Source organism: Eumetopias jubatus, unplaced genomic scaffold, assembly GCF_037043125.1.
Source record: "Eumetopias jubatus isolate StellerSeaLion01/CBP00866 unplaced genomic scaffold, mEumJub1_p1.0 scaffold_4, whole genome shotgun sequence".
NCBI classification, from domain to species: Eukaryota; Metazoa; Chordata; class Mammalia; order Carnivora; family Otariidae; genus Eumetopias; species Eumetopias jubatus.
This window is the reverse complement of record NW_028274810.1, coordinates 54286607-54303650: the sequence shown is the minus strand read 5'-3', so window position 1 is coordinate 54303650 and position 17044 is coordinate 54286607. Positions and strand designations below refer to the sequence as shown.

General features: G+C 42.8%; 1 protein-coding gene across 1 annotated transcript in view; it reads left to right on the top strand.

Annotated features, from left to right (window-relative positions):
- CACHD1 (cache domain containing 1) overlaps window positions 1-17044 on the top strand; it is a 205830-nt gene that overhangs the window by 149571 nt on the left and 39215 nt on the right. Inside the window, exons 5-9 of the mRNA XM_028102467.1 lie at window positions 341-467; window positions 3322-3466; window positions 4322-4538; window positions 10785-10934; window positions 15090-15323. Of these exons, the coding sequence (XP_027958268.1) occupies window positions 341-467; window positions 3322-3466; window positions 4322-4538; window positions 10785-10934; window positions 15090-15323 (873 nt within the window). The remainder of the gene's footprint in view (window positions 1-340; window positions 468-3321; window positions 3467-4321; window positions 4539-10784; window positions 10935-15089; window positions 15324-17044) is intronic.

The following is a 17044-nucleotide window of genomic DNA, read 5'->3' as shown; positions in this document are numbered from 1 at the left end:
CCAGCAAGTGTAAACTGGTCCAACAGGGACCAGCCTCCTGAGGGGAGAGACTAGTGCAAATGAATCATTCATGCTAGAAAAAATATCCCGGGACATAGAGCATTGCCACACAACGTTAAGAATAATAGCGTCCCTTGACTGAAACATTCATTACATTTTTCTATTCACAGGTATTTTTTTAAGGGACAGAAAGAAAATGTTTAGTGGAAAATTTACAGCCTTAGATCTAGTGGGATTTCTCCATACTACAAGCAGTTTATGCAAAGCAGATGCCTAAGGAGCCATGCCTGCCTGCACCTGTGGATTTGGTGGTTATATTTCCTTTTCCCCACTCCTCTAGTTCTTGCAGACAACCTGAAATCCAACCCTGGAATTAAGTGGCAGTATTTCAGCTCGGAAGAAGGGATTTTCACCGTTTTCCCAGCACACAAGTTCCGGTGTAAGAGCAGCTATGAGCATCGTAGTAGGTACGTTGACTTGCTTGCTACAGTTGTAATTACTGCTTAAGAATGATCTGTATGAAACAGAGACTCCTTATTTACACACATGACTGCCTCCAAGCTGTGGTTTCTCAAGCTTACTCAGGAATGATTTCACCAGCGAGCATATGTGGATGTGGAAATGCTAGGAAGGGCAAATGATAAAGCCCAGAGTTTTTCTAGAACTATCTAACAAGGTACTCACTAAAGAAATTAAACTGTTGGAGGCACCCACGTGGTTTTGAGCTTCAGGCATCTTGGTGAGACGGGAATGATAATACCTTCGCTTAAGCGCAGCCCTAGAAGACTCCTAAGTACATGCAATCTCAGCTACCAGAAGTTTTTTAAAGTTGCCCAGGACACATTGGATCCAAGAATGGTTAGCTTCCTGCTCTTCTCACGGAATTGACTGGGAGTTTGTACCGCTTAGCCAGAAGGACAGTAATGGTGAGCTAATTTGTATGACAAGACTCATCAATTTACAGAACCCCTTAGGCAAAGATACTTCCCTTTTGAATCCCTACAGCTTCCCTTTGCAGTGTATCTGCAAAGGGTGTTTGACACCAGGAAATCTGGAGCTAGTGCAGGGTGTTCATTTTCCTTGCCATTTTTTAGAGTCCAAAGTAACCATTGCTTTAGCCTCTCTTTATCATTACTTTAATTTGTGTCTAAAATTTTCCCCAAGGAAAATACTACTTCTCTGCTTTTCCTAGAAAGACCGTTGTGTCATAGGTATGGTTTCTTCGGTTCCCTCCCTAGACACCAGGATTGGTGAAGACACCTTCTCCAGGATTGGTGAAGACTTAAGTGTCTTAGAAACTGGACCAGAAGTCTTGACCTTGGGTCTGGTCTGGCTTATCTCAGGAGAGGCCAAAGATACCATGAACCATCTAATTTGCATTTACTTCTAAGAAGATAGTTTGGAGGGCATGCTGCTATTAATGCATCACCTGTGAGGGAAAGTCCAAAAGGACAAGCAGGACCTTGTCACAAATCAGCACTCACCTGCACTTGGAAGGTTTCATGCATACCTACCCTGAATCTGCATTAAACCAACCCTCAACACTGTCTTCCCTCGGCTAAGTAATCCAGGTTCCTCCCCTCCTAGATTGATGTTCCCATCTCTTTACTTGCCCTAACTGCTTTCCTCGGAGGCCTTTGCAAGTTCTCCACATCCTTCGAAGTGTGGAATGGGTTTTCAGAGCACACGAGAAAGGAACCTGTGGATACCAATCATGCTGTGGGGACCCACTCCCAGACTGTACATTTCATGTTACTATTTTTTGCATCACTCTAAAACAGTTCCTTAACAATTTACTGTGGCAATGTGAAACACATACTCTGCTTTCCATTGATGTGGGTTGAGTTGGAAAGGAGATATGCTTTTTTTTTTTTTTTTTTTTAAATTCACCTAGCCTGGAGGACCTAAAAAGTTCAATATTTGACATGGTTGTCAGGGTTGGGATAGTCAGATTTCATTCTTTTCCATTCTGTCTTTCATTTCTGTAGCCATTTCTCCTGAATTCTTTTTATTACATTTCCCTACTGGCTTAATGGTATTGACTGGTGAAAATACAGTAGTACTTCAGTGTTAATGTAGGACTTTTGGCTTGAGAACAAAAGTGTAAGCTTGGCCAGATTTCGAGAGTTTAGGTTTTTTGTGTTTTGTTTTGTTTTGGGCTTTCTTTTTTGTTTTTGTGGGGTTTTTTTGTCCTTTGCTTTTATTCCTTAATTCGTGCCCAGACTTTTTTGAGTCAACTGACATCTAACATTTCATAGAAAAAATCTAGTGTTTTAGGGGTGTCAGTAAAGGAGGGAATTCTCTTGAGGCTGATTTGCTTTCTTAAGCTCCCCCTAATTTGTTCCAGCTTTAAAACTGTGAAGAGAGACCGCATTAAACCCCTTCTCACAAACCTTCCTGTTCGGCACATGAGCAGAAGGCCGCTTTTCATGGGAGGCATTTCTCCTTTGGACCTTCCCCACCCTCCCTCCAGCCCCTTTTCTGAATGTTGGCAAACAAAAACCTGGCAAGAAGAGTGACTATCACAGGCTTGGACACATTTGATGGCATGGTTTTAAATGCTCCGATAAGGGGCCTTTTGGTGGCTGACCTGTGTGAATTGCTTCAGTACAGAAAGGAAAGGGCCCTCTTAAGCAGTAGCCTTTGTCTGGGGGGAGAGAAACCAAACCTGCTATTCAGAGCTGCTCAGCATGCTCGCAGATTACAGGCCGCCTCCGTTTTAGCAAAGCCCCACTCTGTATGTCTGCAGACCCAGTGCTGGCAAGTAGACCTTCCCCTCCCTCGTGTGCACTCTCTGCGGTCTGAGAGGCCACCAGTCCCATGTTCTGTAGCCGAATATTGGGTAACCTTGAGTGGCATCACCACACACAGCCGCGAGCATTGACTTTCAAGTGTGCCGAAAAGGCCAGCCTCCCAAAGGATTTGCTGCCTTTTTTTTTTTTTTTTTTAACTATACTCAATGTGGGGCTCGAACCCACAACCCCAAGATCAGGAGTCACATGCTCCACCAACTGAGCCAGCCAGGCGCCCCCAAAAGGATTGGCTTCTTCTAACCTCCTCCTGGTTGCTTTAATCTTTGGAAGACTGAGGTACCAATCCCTGCTCTACAGACACACGCTGTTGTCTCGAGGTCGTGTTTTCACTGCGCCAGTATCCTTTCTCCTTACCAGTGGCTCTTTCCTTGGAGAAAGACATCCCTGGAAAAAGACATAGCCACCAAATGCCTGCACATCTGTAGTGTTCACAGCTGCATTGGGTTGAGCTCCTTTGACCTAAAGCAGGACTGACCCCAGAGAGCTTCTCCCCCCCCACCCCTTCTAGACCTATCTACGTCTCCACGGTCCGGCCACAGTCCAAGCACATAGTAGTGATCCTGGACCACGGGGCCTCTGTCACGGACACCCAGCTTCAGATCGCCAAGGACGCTGCCCGGGTCATCCTCAGTGCCATCGACGAGCACGACAAGGTGACCGGTACCCCCAGTGACCCCCGTGGCATTGGCTCTTCCTTGAATGTCTTTTGTGAAGTACCTTGTGTTTTATGGTACACAGTTTTAAATCCATATTTAAAACGACTTTGGGGGAAAGAGAATGGTTTCGTTTTTATTCTAGCGTTTGAGGAAGCAGCCGCCGACTCTGGCTCCAAATCTCTTTTAAAAACCACCCCCACCAAGCTGAGTCTTGTACTTCCTTCATGGCTCCTGTCAAGGCTTCCAATTAGCTGTGACTTTTACACTGGAAGTTATGCTAAGGAGGAGAAGGACAAGGGCGTGGAGGCTGGTGGATGGCTGGACTTTAGCTCAAGATTTATGAGAGGTGAGGGGTAAGGGAAGGCTTCTCGAGGTTTACTAATCTCTAGGATACCTCAGAGACAGGTGTGTTTACAGCTAATGATAATCTATTGCCTTGTGGACATTTTCTGCTTCATCATTTTGACTTTTCGAACTCCTGAGGTTTTACTGACTAATCTAGTTGCTTAAAACACACACCCTGTGCCTTTACCCTCACCCCCACCTCCAGCTGGAAACCCAAGATGGTTAGTACTCGCTAAGCTCTTTCTCTGCATGAAATAGTCATCCTTAATGTTATAGATGAACGCCATACTGCTGACTTCATCTGGGAACAAAACACAGACTCTAGAGCCCCTCCCCCTTACCAATCCTTAACTCATCCTTTTCAAATTTGATAGATTTATGCCTCCAGGCATTTATTTTTAAACTCTTAGAAACTGTTCTGTAGGCCCTCTCAGTCCTTGGGCTCTTCAAGAATATAAAAAAGCCTTCACATGTTAAGATAACAAGGTTTCTTTTTCTTTCCTCCAGATCTCTGTGCTGACTGTGGCAGACACGGTCAGGACGTGCTCGCTCGACCAGTGCTATAAGACGTTCCTGTCTCCAGCCACGAGTGAGACAAAGAGGAAAATGTCCACCTTCGTTAGCAGCGTCAAGTCTCTGGACAGTCCTACCCAGCATGCGGTGGGATTTCAAAAGGCGTTTCAGCTGATTCGAAGCACAAACAATAACACAAAGTTCCAAGCGAGTAAGTTGCACTCTCTCAGAGGACTTATAAACCAATAGATAAAGGATAGCAGTAGGCATACATTGTAAATTGATCACACAACTATGTCTAGAGGGATTTTTTAAATTGACCTGGGATAAAATTTTCATGTGTTGTCATCACGGTCATCTAGTAGTAGGATCTTACTAGATTTTCTCATCTTTTCCAATCAAAGGTACTCGGCCAGCGCGATTCCTTCACCCCCAGAGCCTCTTCTTCCTGCCCCTTTATTACAAACATAGCCCCATTTATTTCCCAGGGGAATGTCCACATCCTTTTTAATGCTAATTGTCAGCCTTGCCTTCTCATTGACTTGAGAGTGGATGTCTGCCCGTGCGCATGTGCAAAGAAACAGGCTGCAGGATTCTTGCCTTGATCCTTCCTTCTTGTAACCAGCTGTCATTTAGACGAGCACAGCCTTCAAATGTACAAAGGCATGCTAATTTAATTTTCATGTATTAAAGAAAATCTGGAATTAGGATGCATGCTAAACTGAAGGAAAAGATACTTGAAATAAGATATGCTTTGAAACTACTGAAAGGAATCTATGTCATTTTCCCTTTTATATTCGAGTATCTATTTGTAGGATTTTTTTTTTAATGAATCTATCCTATCGAGGGAAACTTAAAGAATATATTTGCAGGTTCTTCAGTGTGTCTGCATTAAAAGTAAGACAACATTGATGAATGCAAAGCATAGTGACTGGCACATGGTGAGCCCTTGAAAGATCGAGCTACTGGAATTATTACAACTAATGATGGCAGATGGCATATTTGTTGGTGTTTGAACATAACAAGTTACCACAAATTTAATAGCAGCTTAAAACAATGTACATTTGTTACCACGCAGACCATTTCATGGGTCAAGAGTGCAGGCATAGCTTGCCTGGGTTCCAGGTAAGGATTTAGGGTTGCACGAGGGCTGCAGTCTGGACGTCTCCCACATCTGTGGTCTGCTCTGAGGTTTGGAGTCTTCTTCCAAGTTCATTTGTTGGCAGAATTCATTTCCTTGCAACTGTAAAACTCACATGCACTTGCTTCTTCAAAACCAGCAGGAGAGCATCTCTTCTTTGAGCCCCTGACTTCAGGAAAGGCTTGGACCCTCTTTTGAAGGGCTCATTTGTTCTCATCAGACCCATCCCCTTTTGAATTAATCGGATTTCTCTCCCTTGTGATTAACTTATTTGGAATCTCAATTATATCTGCAAAATCCCTCCATGTTTGCTGTCCATGTAGGACGATCGACAGGAGTGATATCCATCACCTTTGGTTAGAAGCAAGTTACAGGCCCCCTCAAGAGGAAAATCTTCTACAAGGGCGTGGGTCATTGGGATCATCTTAGAATTTTGCCAACTAGTGTTGGCAAGTATCAGCTACCCACAGACCAGTATTACGGGATGGCTGAGTGTCAAGTTGTCCACGATTCAAGAAGGCCAGTGGACAAGGTTGACCTCCTGAGGATCAAGATAGATTGGCTAGTTGGTCTGGGCCATTTACCTGTCAGCATTCCTCACCAGGAGTGATTTTTCTACTTGATTCCTCAGTCATCAAACTACCCTTAGAGTTTAAGTCCAATTTTGATTATTATACTATTCAAATAATGAAGAAAAATTTTAGACTGGCTGTGACCTGCCAGTGATTGTGAGTCAAGGGAACCCAAAGTAAGTCAGTGAGGATCGTTTGGGGGAGCATGGTCAACTAGGGGGTGCATATTCCATGGAGAAGCCCGCTGTCCTGTGCAGCCTGTGATTGCCATGTACGAGGGCCTGCCCCAGCGTTGCCAGATCTTCTATTTTAAGAGAAGCCCGAAATCTGGATTTTTATGTGCACCCCCTTGGTTTTCAAATGTTGACGTTTGTTCCAGCTTTAAAACTGAGACCTCATTAAACCTCTTCTTACAGACTTTCCTGCACTACACATTAACAGAAGGCTGCTTTGATGGGAGGGATTTCTCCTCGGGCTGTTTTTTGGTTTTTCTTAATGTTGCCAAACAAATACGTGGCAAGAAGAGTGACCATCACAGACTTGGACAACTTTTGAGGGCACTGTTTTTTAAATGCTCAGAGGAGTCCTTTTTAAGCCAAGTAAGACGTTCCTAAATTATATCTCTGCTTCTACTGGCAGTGCAGAGAAAAACACAAATTAGATTGCATAAGGAAACACATCAGAAATTAGCATTGTCTAGCTTATTAAGGAGAGGTTTGAGGTGCTGTCAGGCAATTTAGCTTAGTGGTTAAGTATGTGGGTTTTGGACTTTAACCAACATGGGTTCAAATTCCTACTTTGAAATTTTTCTAAACTTGCGAACTTGTGTAAATTATTTGATCTCTCCAGGCCTGATTTCCTCTTCTGCAAACTGGGGGTGATAATAAGATCCAGGATTCCATCATAAATATCAAATAAATATTAGCTGTGGTTGTTATGGTATTCAGTTTCCTATAAGATTTCTAGCTCAAAGATACCTCAAACATCTTGGTTGACCTCAAGCCGAGACGGCTGAGGACCACACCAGCCTTGGCTGCAGTATAGTGAGGGGTCTACGTACTCGTCTTAGGAGCTTGCACCCTGCATCCTTACTTCTGTTCACTTCCTAGATAATTATTTAGCATCTGCCGTGTACCTGGTGCTGTTTTACTTTTTTTTTTTTTTTTAAGATTTTATTTATTTTTGAGAGAGAGAGAGAGCACAAGCGGGGTGCAGGGCAGAGGGAGAAGCAGACTCCCCACTGGGCAGGGAGCCCGACGTGGAACTCAATCCCAGGACCCCAGGACCATGACCTGAACTGAAGGCAGACACCCAACAGACTGAGCCACCCAGGCGCCCCCCTGGTGCTGTTTTAAAGCCATGTGGTGGAGTTATTCTAATGAGTAAGACCTACCCTGTAGGATTGTTGTAAGGATTAGCCTGTGCATGAAAGTGAAATATCTGCCCCAGGTTAGTAGCCATATGAACAGAAGCTACATGTCATAAATCATGGTGCCTTTGTACAAATTTGCTTTGCATTAATGAGAATATCTAAAAATTTTACCCAGCTCTGGCTCTTTTTCAGTCCCATGGTAGATCTGTAACTGATACCATCAACATATTTGGGTTGCCTGTTCTGGGGGTGATTAGTTGGTAGGTCATTTTAGAACAGAAGGAATAAGATGGTTAGGTAGGAGTGAGGATCTGATGGCAGGGGCAGAGCCCCAAATTTCAGTTGCTTTTTCCCCTTTGATATTGACCCCCAAGACATGCTAGCAGCTTAGACAGGGACTTGGCAAATGGAAGCTATTGCATTCTCTTCCTGTTACATGCTGTGTCTTCGCTCTGCCCCAAGTCCCTGTAATTATTACTCATCTATAACATTACTGATCACAAGGTGTAGTTCTTCTGACTGCTAGAGAGGGAACATCCTAATAAGGAAAAAAAAATAATAAATCACACCAAATTTGGCAGATCTGCTGTCTAAAAAGGACAGGGCAAGGATAGAGTCAGGCTGGGCAGAGGCCATGAGGATGCTGACAGGGTGCTTCCCTTCTTGTTGGGACGGGAAGAAAAGGTGCGTGGCTACAGCAGAAGGCTGCTGACTCTCGGCCCTCTGGCTTTCCAGAAATGGGCCGGGGCCTCACCACCAGCTCTCCGTGACAGCATATTTTATCTAGAGTCACGAAGCTAAGTAAGAAAACTCAAAGGTTCTCTTTCAGGTCAGTCTTACGGCTGTCCAGGCATTTATCACACACGGTACCTTTGCCATGGGGTGATGGTTTGTCTCATACTTCATATCAGCCTCATGGTATATCTGTATTCCCCCCAACTAGGGAGTCAAGTGTTGTTGCTTTTTTTTTTCCCGTCTGAACCCTAAATGAGATGTTTGGGGTCCTAACAATAATTTATAAGACAGTATTTACATCATTGGAAAAATATTGAAATCCAGTTTAAGATGGATATTCTAAGCTTATGGATGTTTTTGCATCAGCATTTACTTCTTAATTTCTGATGAATAAATAGTGCAATTAAATTTACAGCTAGTATTAGAGAATTATTCAAGCATCTAATGGTTTTAAAACTTTATGTTAAATTATGGTAATGAATGAGAGACAACAACTTAGGTTGTATTTATTTCTTTGATTCAGTTTTATTAATCTCAGTTCAGTTGTCTACAACATTGATACAACATAAACTAACCATTCAATTTTGTATAACAAAGGATGCTGCAAAGTCTAAAATGGAAATTTACAAACTGAAGAGAACTCAATCATTGTATCCTTATCACTGTTAGGATATTTTTTAAAAGGGTAACTAACTGTGTTCATTACCTATTGCTGGATAACAAATTTCCCAACACTCAGTGACTTTAAACATTTACTTTCTCAGTATTTGTAGGTCCAGAATCTGGGTACAACATAGTTTCGTATCTCTGGCTAAAGATGTCTCATGAGGTTGCAGTCAGACTGTTAGCCAGAGTTGATATTCTCTCAGACTTCAATTTGGGAAGGACCAGCTTCCAAGTTCACTCACGTGGTTGCTGGGGGAACTCAGTTCTGAGGGCCTCAGTGCCTGGCCTCTAACGAGGGTGGCTCACAGCATACCTCTGGCTTCCTTCAGAGTGAGAGAGCATGCACAGTGAAAGCCACTGGCTTTGTGTCACCTAACCTATTTCGGAACACCCCATTCCTTCTCCTGTATTCTGTTCTCGAGAAGGAAGTCACGAAATCCAGCCCACACTCAGAGGGAGACAGCTACACAAGGATGTGGATATCAGAAGGTAGGATCACTGGGGGACTTACAGGGAGGTTGCCTACCACGGTAAGTATAAAGCAACCTCAACTAAATGACAGCAGTAAGGACCTGAAGAAAGAAGCATATACCATATGAATATTTATTTCTCAATAGAAAGGTAAACTTCTGTGTAGTATATCTTAATAAAAATATATAGTTAACCAAAGAATCTCAGACAGTGTGGAAGTCCAGCTCGCTTACTTCCCTTCCTCCATTACAGTAGTCATTCAGCCTCTGCGTATGTATCTCCAGCGGTAGGAAATTCACTACTTATATTTGTTAGTAAATCCACTTGAAGGAAGTTCTTCACACTGAGCTGAAATGACCTTCTCAATCTCTCTGCTTATGAGCCCTGGTTGGGGGAGTAGTTTAATCTTGAGTTATAGGTGCTGCTTCAGACCAATATTGGGGTGGGTGGGTGGGAGTGTGTGTGTGTGTGTGTGTGTGTGTGTGTGTGTGTGTGTGTGTGTGTGTGTGTGTGTGTGTGTGTGTGTGTGTGTGTTGAGGCTTCTTTCTCTTTTACTATTTGCCATTATCCTTGGAGTCTCTCTTCACTTAAATTAACCAGTTAGTCCTCACAGCAACCCTACGAAGGTAAGTACCGTCATTATCTCCATTTTGTAGACAACAAAATATAGGTGTAGAGAGGTTAAGAAATCTGCCTAAAATTACCCAGACACAGCTTGAAAGTAGCAGAGCTGGGATTTCAACACAGGCACCCTGACTCCCATGTCTGTGTTTTTACTGTTCTTTTGCACTGATGAATTTTTTTTTTTTAAAGATTTTATTTATTTGTCCGAGAGAGCGAGCACAGGCAGGAGGAGCGGCAAGCAGAGGGAGAAGTAAACTCCCCGCTGAGCAAGGGGGCCCGATGCGGGACTTGATCCCAGGACCTTGGGATCATGACCTGAGCTGAAGGCAGACGCTTTACCCACTGAGCCACCCAGGCATTCCTACACTGATGAATTTTAAAAATAAAAATGTTTCTGGAGCTACTTAGTATAGGGACCAATAACCTTTCATGTTTGAAGAGCCCATGGTAGAACCATCATTTTAAAGCCTAGTCAGCCCCAAAAATGTTGGCTCCTGGTGAAGCCTCTCAGTGAGGAAAGGATCAATCAGGTCCCGAATCCTCTGTTTCAGAAGGCAAGAGAGCGCTCTGTCTGGGATGGCTAAATTACCACACCATGAGTGCCTAAAGGAAATCACCTTCTTTTATCTGGTAAATTTATTAGGAACATCTCTTCAGCTGACACTGGATAAATGAGGCCTCGTTGCCCACAAAGGGCAGGATGGAAGGGACGCAGAGGCAGAGAGATGAAAGCCCCGGCATCAAATGGGAAGGAGTCCGAACGCTGGGCCAGGCAGGTCCTCAAGGCGGGAGAGTCCAAAGGAAATGAAAAGGAAACGGAACTGCTGCCTTTAGCCGGAATCCAACGTAACGTTCAATTTGTATGTTTTTGTTTAGATACAGACATGGTCATAATTTACTTGTCAGCTGGCATTACATCAAAGGACTCCTCAGAAGAAGATAAAAAGGCGACTCTCCGTGTCATCAATGAAGAAAATAGCTTTCTAAACAACTCCGTAATGATTCTCACCTATGCCCTCATGAATGGTAGGTAGTGTTTCGAGATTTTTCTTTCAGATGAAAGTTCTCTCTAAGTGCATGCTGCTTTCAGAAAAAATAAAAAAAGAACCCTGACAGCGTGCGCTTTGAAGAAGGGTGTAAGAAGAGAGGCCACCAAGCAGCTTCCTGCCCAAGCCTTTCTCTCCCTAACGTTCGTATTCAGGACATGTGTTAGGATGTCACTCTCTCTTCATCTCTCTCTCTCCAGCCAACTGCTCATTTCTAAACCTTCTCCGGTGATGTGGTCTTGCAGAGGATTCTGTACTGCTCCGGTGTTTTTTTTTTTTTTTTTTTTTTTTCAGTTCTCCTTCATATTCTTGGATTTTGATACTGCATGGAGGTTATTAACTGAGTTCATTGATTTAAGCTTCAGGAAGCCAAAATACTGACCTAGATTCTTCTGTATACCCGAGCCAGTGAATATCACATTTCTCTGCAGAATCACCACCTAAAGCCTCTTCTGCTGCTTTCTCCACCTCAGCCTCCTTAACTGTATAATGGAGATAAGAATTATCTATGTGACAGGGCTGTTGCGAAGAGTAACCCTGGTGTACAGTAAACTCCCAGGATAATGTGTGTCACTTTCTAGGTACTCCTGAAGGTTGATTTTGTTGCTATTAAATCAGTATGTGAAAGGGTTTAGTAAATTGGCAAATCTGAGGAAGTACTTGGTTTTTTTTTCCTTCTGCTCTCCAGCATGTCCTCCAGTCTGACTATGGCCCAGTTTTCTAGCTTTTCTGCTATGTCCTGTCTCTTCACCTGTTAATGCATATTGTTCTTCCCCCAGAGAGTCTTCAGGCCCCTTACCCTCAGTGTTCTGGGTGACTATATTCTCTTGTTTTTGAGAGGCCACATCTTGATGCAGGAGCTCTTCCCACCTATGGTCTTTTATTTGTTCCATCCACTTCGATTTCCATGCAGAACCATGTGGCTATAGGGACAGTGGTTCTCATTTTAAAGTGCTAAGGATTACTTGGAGATTATTTTTTTAAATGCAGACTCCCAGATAGTACCATTGGATTTTTATTCAGATCTGCTTAGGAGGAGTTCAGGAATCTGTGTTTGGGTCAGCATGATTCTTTTCTAGGTATTTTGTGGGCTCTCCATGGAAGAACTCAGATTGGAGTTCTAGAGGTTCTGAGTTCCAGTCTCCATCTATTAGCTCTGTGCTTATGGCAAGTTACTTAATCTCTTTAGGCTTCAGTTATATCTGTAAAATGAAAATCGTAAAATGTACCTAGAGTTGCTGTGATAATAAATAAACAAGATAGAATGTGTTAAATGTTCCTAACACAGTACCTGATCAAGAACAGGTCCTGAAAGCCGATTGAAGGACTGAATTAAAGTTTGTGTGATTGCCTGTCTCAGTACACCTCAAAGGCAGAGGTGCTTCTCTCTCATTCTCGTTCAGGGCCAGTGTTCAGTATTTCAGTATTCCTTGTCCCCCAGCTTGTTGTGCTTACTTCTGTTAAGCGTGTCATCCATGAATGATGTGTTCACATACTGTTCTCCTTCTCCCTCCACTTTACATGAGCGTGAGCTTCTCATACATAACTGTGTCTTAGTTCTCTTTGTGTTCTGAGCATTGAGCACAGGGCTGAGCACGGCTGAGGTAGGCGAGGATGGCCTATTTTTTGCCTGGGGCACGTACCTTTCAGTCTTATCTCTGGGTGCCATTTACTCCTTTTCCCTATGGTTTAGCTTCTTTGACTCAGGCAGGAAGACAGAGGAAGGGAAGAAAATAAAGTTTGTTGAATCTACAGTGTGTAACATAGTGCACTGAGGTTTTGGAGCTGTATTATTACAAAGTTCCTGTCCTCAAGAAGCTTGTGACTCCTTGAGAAAGATAGATAAGGCAGATGAATTCAGTGCAGTAGTCCAGGTATAAGAAAACAGAAAAGATAGTGATCACTTATTTTCCATTAGATTTGAAGGTCTGCCCAGGCAGATACTGAGTAAAGAAGCTTCCTCATTATCACCCATCTCTTCACTGGTCCTAAATCTTCACCCTAGAGAATCTTGTGCACCTGCTATGCCCCTGATAATGCCAGTCTTTTAAAACCTCTGGTTACTTCCCTCTGGCCACCCTTATCTCTTCTTTCTTCTCCCTTTAATCTGGCTAGACACAACATCCTCACTGCCGGGTTTCCCTCTCCAAATGCTGTCTGTGAGCATTGTTCACTAAGGTTGACACATTCCCTTACTCTGTCAGTCAGGCTTCAGGTAGGGAAGCAGGGCCACTATGAGGATTTGGATGTAATGAACTTATTACCAGAATTAGAGTGTACACAACTGAGAAAATTGAGAAAGTAAAGATCCAGAAAGAGGAGTTGACAAGCCAGTATTTAGTAACCAGCTCTGGTATGGGTTGGAGCTTGTGGAGATGTCTGAAAGCTAGGAACGTTGAAGACCACTTAGGAGGTCTGCGTAGAAGTCTACAGGAGGTTGTTGGCTCTTCATGGCTGCTGTACCCCTGTAGACTGTCACTGAAACATCTGTAATGAGCCTAGGGTTACCCTTGTTGAGCAAGCCAGCCAGCAGCTGAGAAAGGGAACTGAATGCAGATTGGGGCAGGGTAAGACAAACTGGAACATGCTGGTCCCTCTGTGTCTGTTTCACCTCTCAAATCTCTAGCACTTCAGTTTTGGCCACCTTTAACCTAGAAACACCGGAAATGTAGTCTCCAGGATGACCATATTGGTGATAGAACCATCTACCATACTTACCCGCCTTGCCAGCCCACTGCCACCTTTGCCACTCATATCATGATGTAGTACATAAAATAGACAATCTTTGATAACCTTCTATCCCATGCTATTCTTTGCCTAAGAGATGTTCCCATTTGTTACTTTTCTTTTACATTTGAGAGAGTCAAACAGGACATGACAAAGAAAGGAAATGTGTTTATTGTCTTGAGTTGTCTCCTTTTATCATTCACTTCTGGGAGCTTCTCAAGGGTATAAGGCCAGGGATCAATCATGGCTTTTGTGATTTTTTTTTTTTTTTTTACTCTGGAATGTACCACTCATCTCCCCTATCTCCACTCATAGCAAAGAAAGGGAACAATAACCTGGTTCTGACTTCTTAGCATCATTGCTCCAGCAAAATCCACGTTATCTAAATACAATATGTTAAGAAGGAAATTATATGCATTAGATCCTTGCATGACTTTAGAAATGGACTTCAGGCTAGAAATATACACACTCCTTAGTTAGAAATGATAAAGTCACATAAGGTAGGTGAACCATGAACTCTTCAGTTTTGTTTTGTTATGTTTTTTTAAAGACTAAATAGTTAAAGAGCATGAGGCAAAGCCTATTTAAAACTCATTGGTAGAATCTCAGTAGTGACTGAAATCATTTGAATTTGTTTACAATGGCACCCATATGGGATCAGTTACTAATCCTTTTGACTGTGTTCCAACAATAGCAAACCAAAATTTTTAAAAAGGTTTATTAAATTTATTTTTATGCTATAGATTACAGATGTTGTAGAACAATACATCCCAGTATGCCTAAATCTTTTACAAAGTTTTTAAAACCCCTTAAACGTAGAAAATACACATTAAATAAATCAAATCCAGTACTGTCCTAACAGTATCAAGCATGAAAGCATTTGTAATTAAAATGAGCTTAAAGACACGGGGTTTGGGGGCATCACTAAATGCAATACATAATTCTTCCATTTAGTTCCATGAGACTTTGGCAAGTGTTTAATAAGGGAAAGAGGTAAGAAATGAAATGATAAACCTCTATCCTTTAAAACTCTTACAACTTCATCTAATTTAAATGCAGACTTGTTAATCACAACTTTTGCTTTCAAATTTTAAATGCAGAAAAATTAAACTCTTAGGGGAGAACATATCGTTGCCAAATGGGGCTCCTTTATTTTTACTCATGTGGTTTTCATCATTGCCTTTTGAAGAATCCCTTTGCCCTCTTGCCTGTTTGAGGAAAGACTATGCCTCATGCTATGTTCCTCAGCAAGAAATGGTAACTGTGTCCTGGGTCCAGGTTGACTCTGTAAGACCCCTTTGGCATTGCAGGATTTTATCTGTGCCCTTATTAAATCTAAATGGCAAGGTTATTGCAGGGATATACACCGTTTTGGTTTACACTGTCTACCTTTGGCTTTCCATTTCAGATGGGGTGACTGGTTTAAAAGAGCTGGCTTTTCTGAGAGATCTGGCTGAACAGAACTCAGGGAAGTATGGCGTGCTGGACCGGACAGCCTTGCCTGTGATTAAGGGGAGCATGATGGTGCTGAACCAGCTGAGTAACCTGGAGACCACGGTCGGCAGGTTCTATACCAACCTTCCCAACCGGATGATTGATGAAGCGGTCTTTAGCCTTCCCTTCTCTGATGAGATGGGAGATGGTGAGTCTGGGGAAAACTTCCTACTAAAGAAAGGGGAAAAGAAATGGACACGAGTCCACCAAGACAGTAACTTTTAAATGTTGTCCAACACTTATCCGTGAGCATTAGAGGGTCCAGACAGGCAAGGGGAACAGTCATCCCTGTCTGTGGTCAGAGGGTGGTGCAGCCCTCTGCCATCAGTCCAGTAGCACTGTACCTTAGAGCAGAAATCCCCAGCCTGATTTTTATCACATTGCCCTAGCCTCAGTCAACATGATGGGTCTATTTATTGGAGGGGCTTACTGAGGATTCCCTAATATCCACAAGTTGTTGAGTTGGAACAAAAGAGTGACTTTGCAGGGCAGGTGGTAGATCTCAGAAATGATTAGGATTCAGCCTGAAAGGAAAAGCAACATGGGGTGGTCAGACAATACAGGTTTGGCAATAAGAGGTTTTCAAGCCCCACTCTACCTCTTAAATTGTGGTCTTTGATCATTTATTTAATCTCATTCATTCATTCCCATTTGGTCACCTGTTTAAAATGTAATGATGTCTTTCATATAATATATCTTTTAGGTTATTAGGATTGGACTTATTGGTGCCTGGCATACCTCTCAACAGTCATTACTGTTCTTGTTGATTTATTACCTTTACTTTTTGTTACAACTCTCCTCATCTTCATCATCCTGATGTCACAAGTTACTCATAATATGATGTTGGGTAAAGTGTTTAACCTTCACATGATTAACTTTCCTGGTCTATGAAACGGGAAGAATATTTCTGTCAGGGCAGTTGTGAAGACAACATGCGCTAATATATGGGAAGCACCTAGAGTAATGGCTGGCCAACGTATATGATCAGTAAAAGGACAACCTTTTTCATTCCCTTCTCATATTCTTGTTTATCCTTTCTCCAGCATGCTTCCCTTTCTTCTCTGACAGAGAGGAGGGACGAGGAAGCTGATTACTAGCCAGACAGATACCCTCACCACATGAGATCCTATTTTTATGTTCCAGTAACTAGGAACTCTCACAGATACAGTGAGAGTATCCCAACAAAACTCATGTATGAAAAGTAACAGGCCTAGAGAATATGTTTTCTAGAAAGTAGGCAAACAGGTTTTTTCCATAAGGAAGAAATATGGTAACCTCTGCTACACGTCAATGTTTTTTATCCCTCCTAATTCTGGCAGAGCCCACAGATGTGGAGAGTATAGAAACTCCCACTTTTAGATAAGGTTATTTCCTTTCATAGGGAAATGTGGAGCTGCAAATGCAAGTGACCTTTTATGCATCTAGCCCACGGTATTGAGTGCCAGCCAAGCCTTGTGTCAGGCAATGATGGGTAAGGCACACATCCCACCCTCAACAAGCATGTAAGTCTGATAAGAGAAAGACAGATCAATGAATCATGTTAATACTGTGTCGAAGGAACAAAGGCAGATGTGGAAACCGAGTCCTATACAAGCTCGGGGGTTTATGCGGTCAAATCCTGTTACCCTTAGTGATATCAGGTAGAGTCGGACCTTTTATAAAATTCACCTCTACCACCCCAAGAGTTACCCAAAGGCTTTCAGTCAAACTGTGGGCAAATCTTCGGTTCCTTGTTGGCTGATGCTTTCCAAAGTGTAGTCCTCAGGGCCTGTTCTCTGAATCCTCTGCGGTGTACTTCAGCGACTGCTTTACTGGTCTGTCCCATTCCTCTACTAGAGCATGCCTTTCACGTTTGTATTTTCAGTCCCC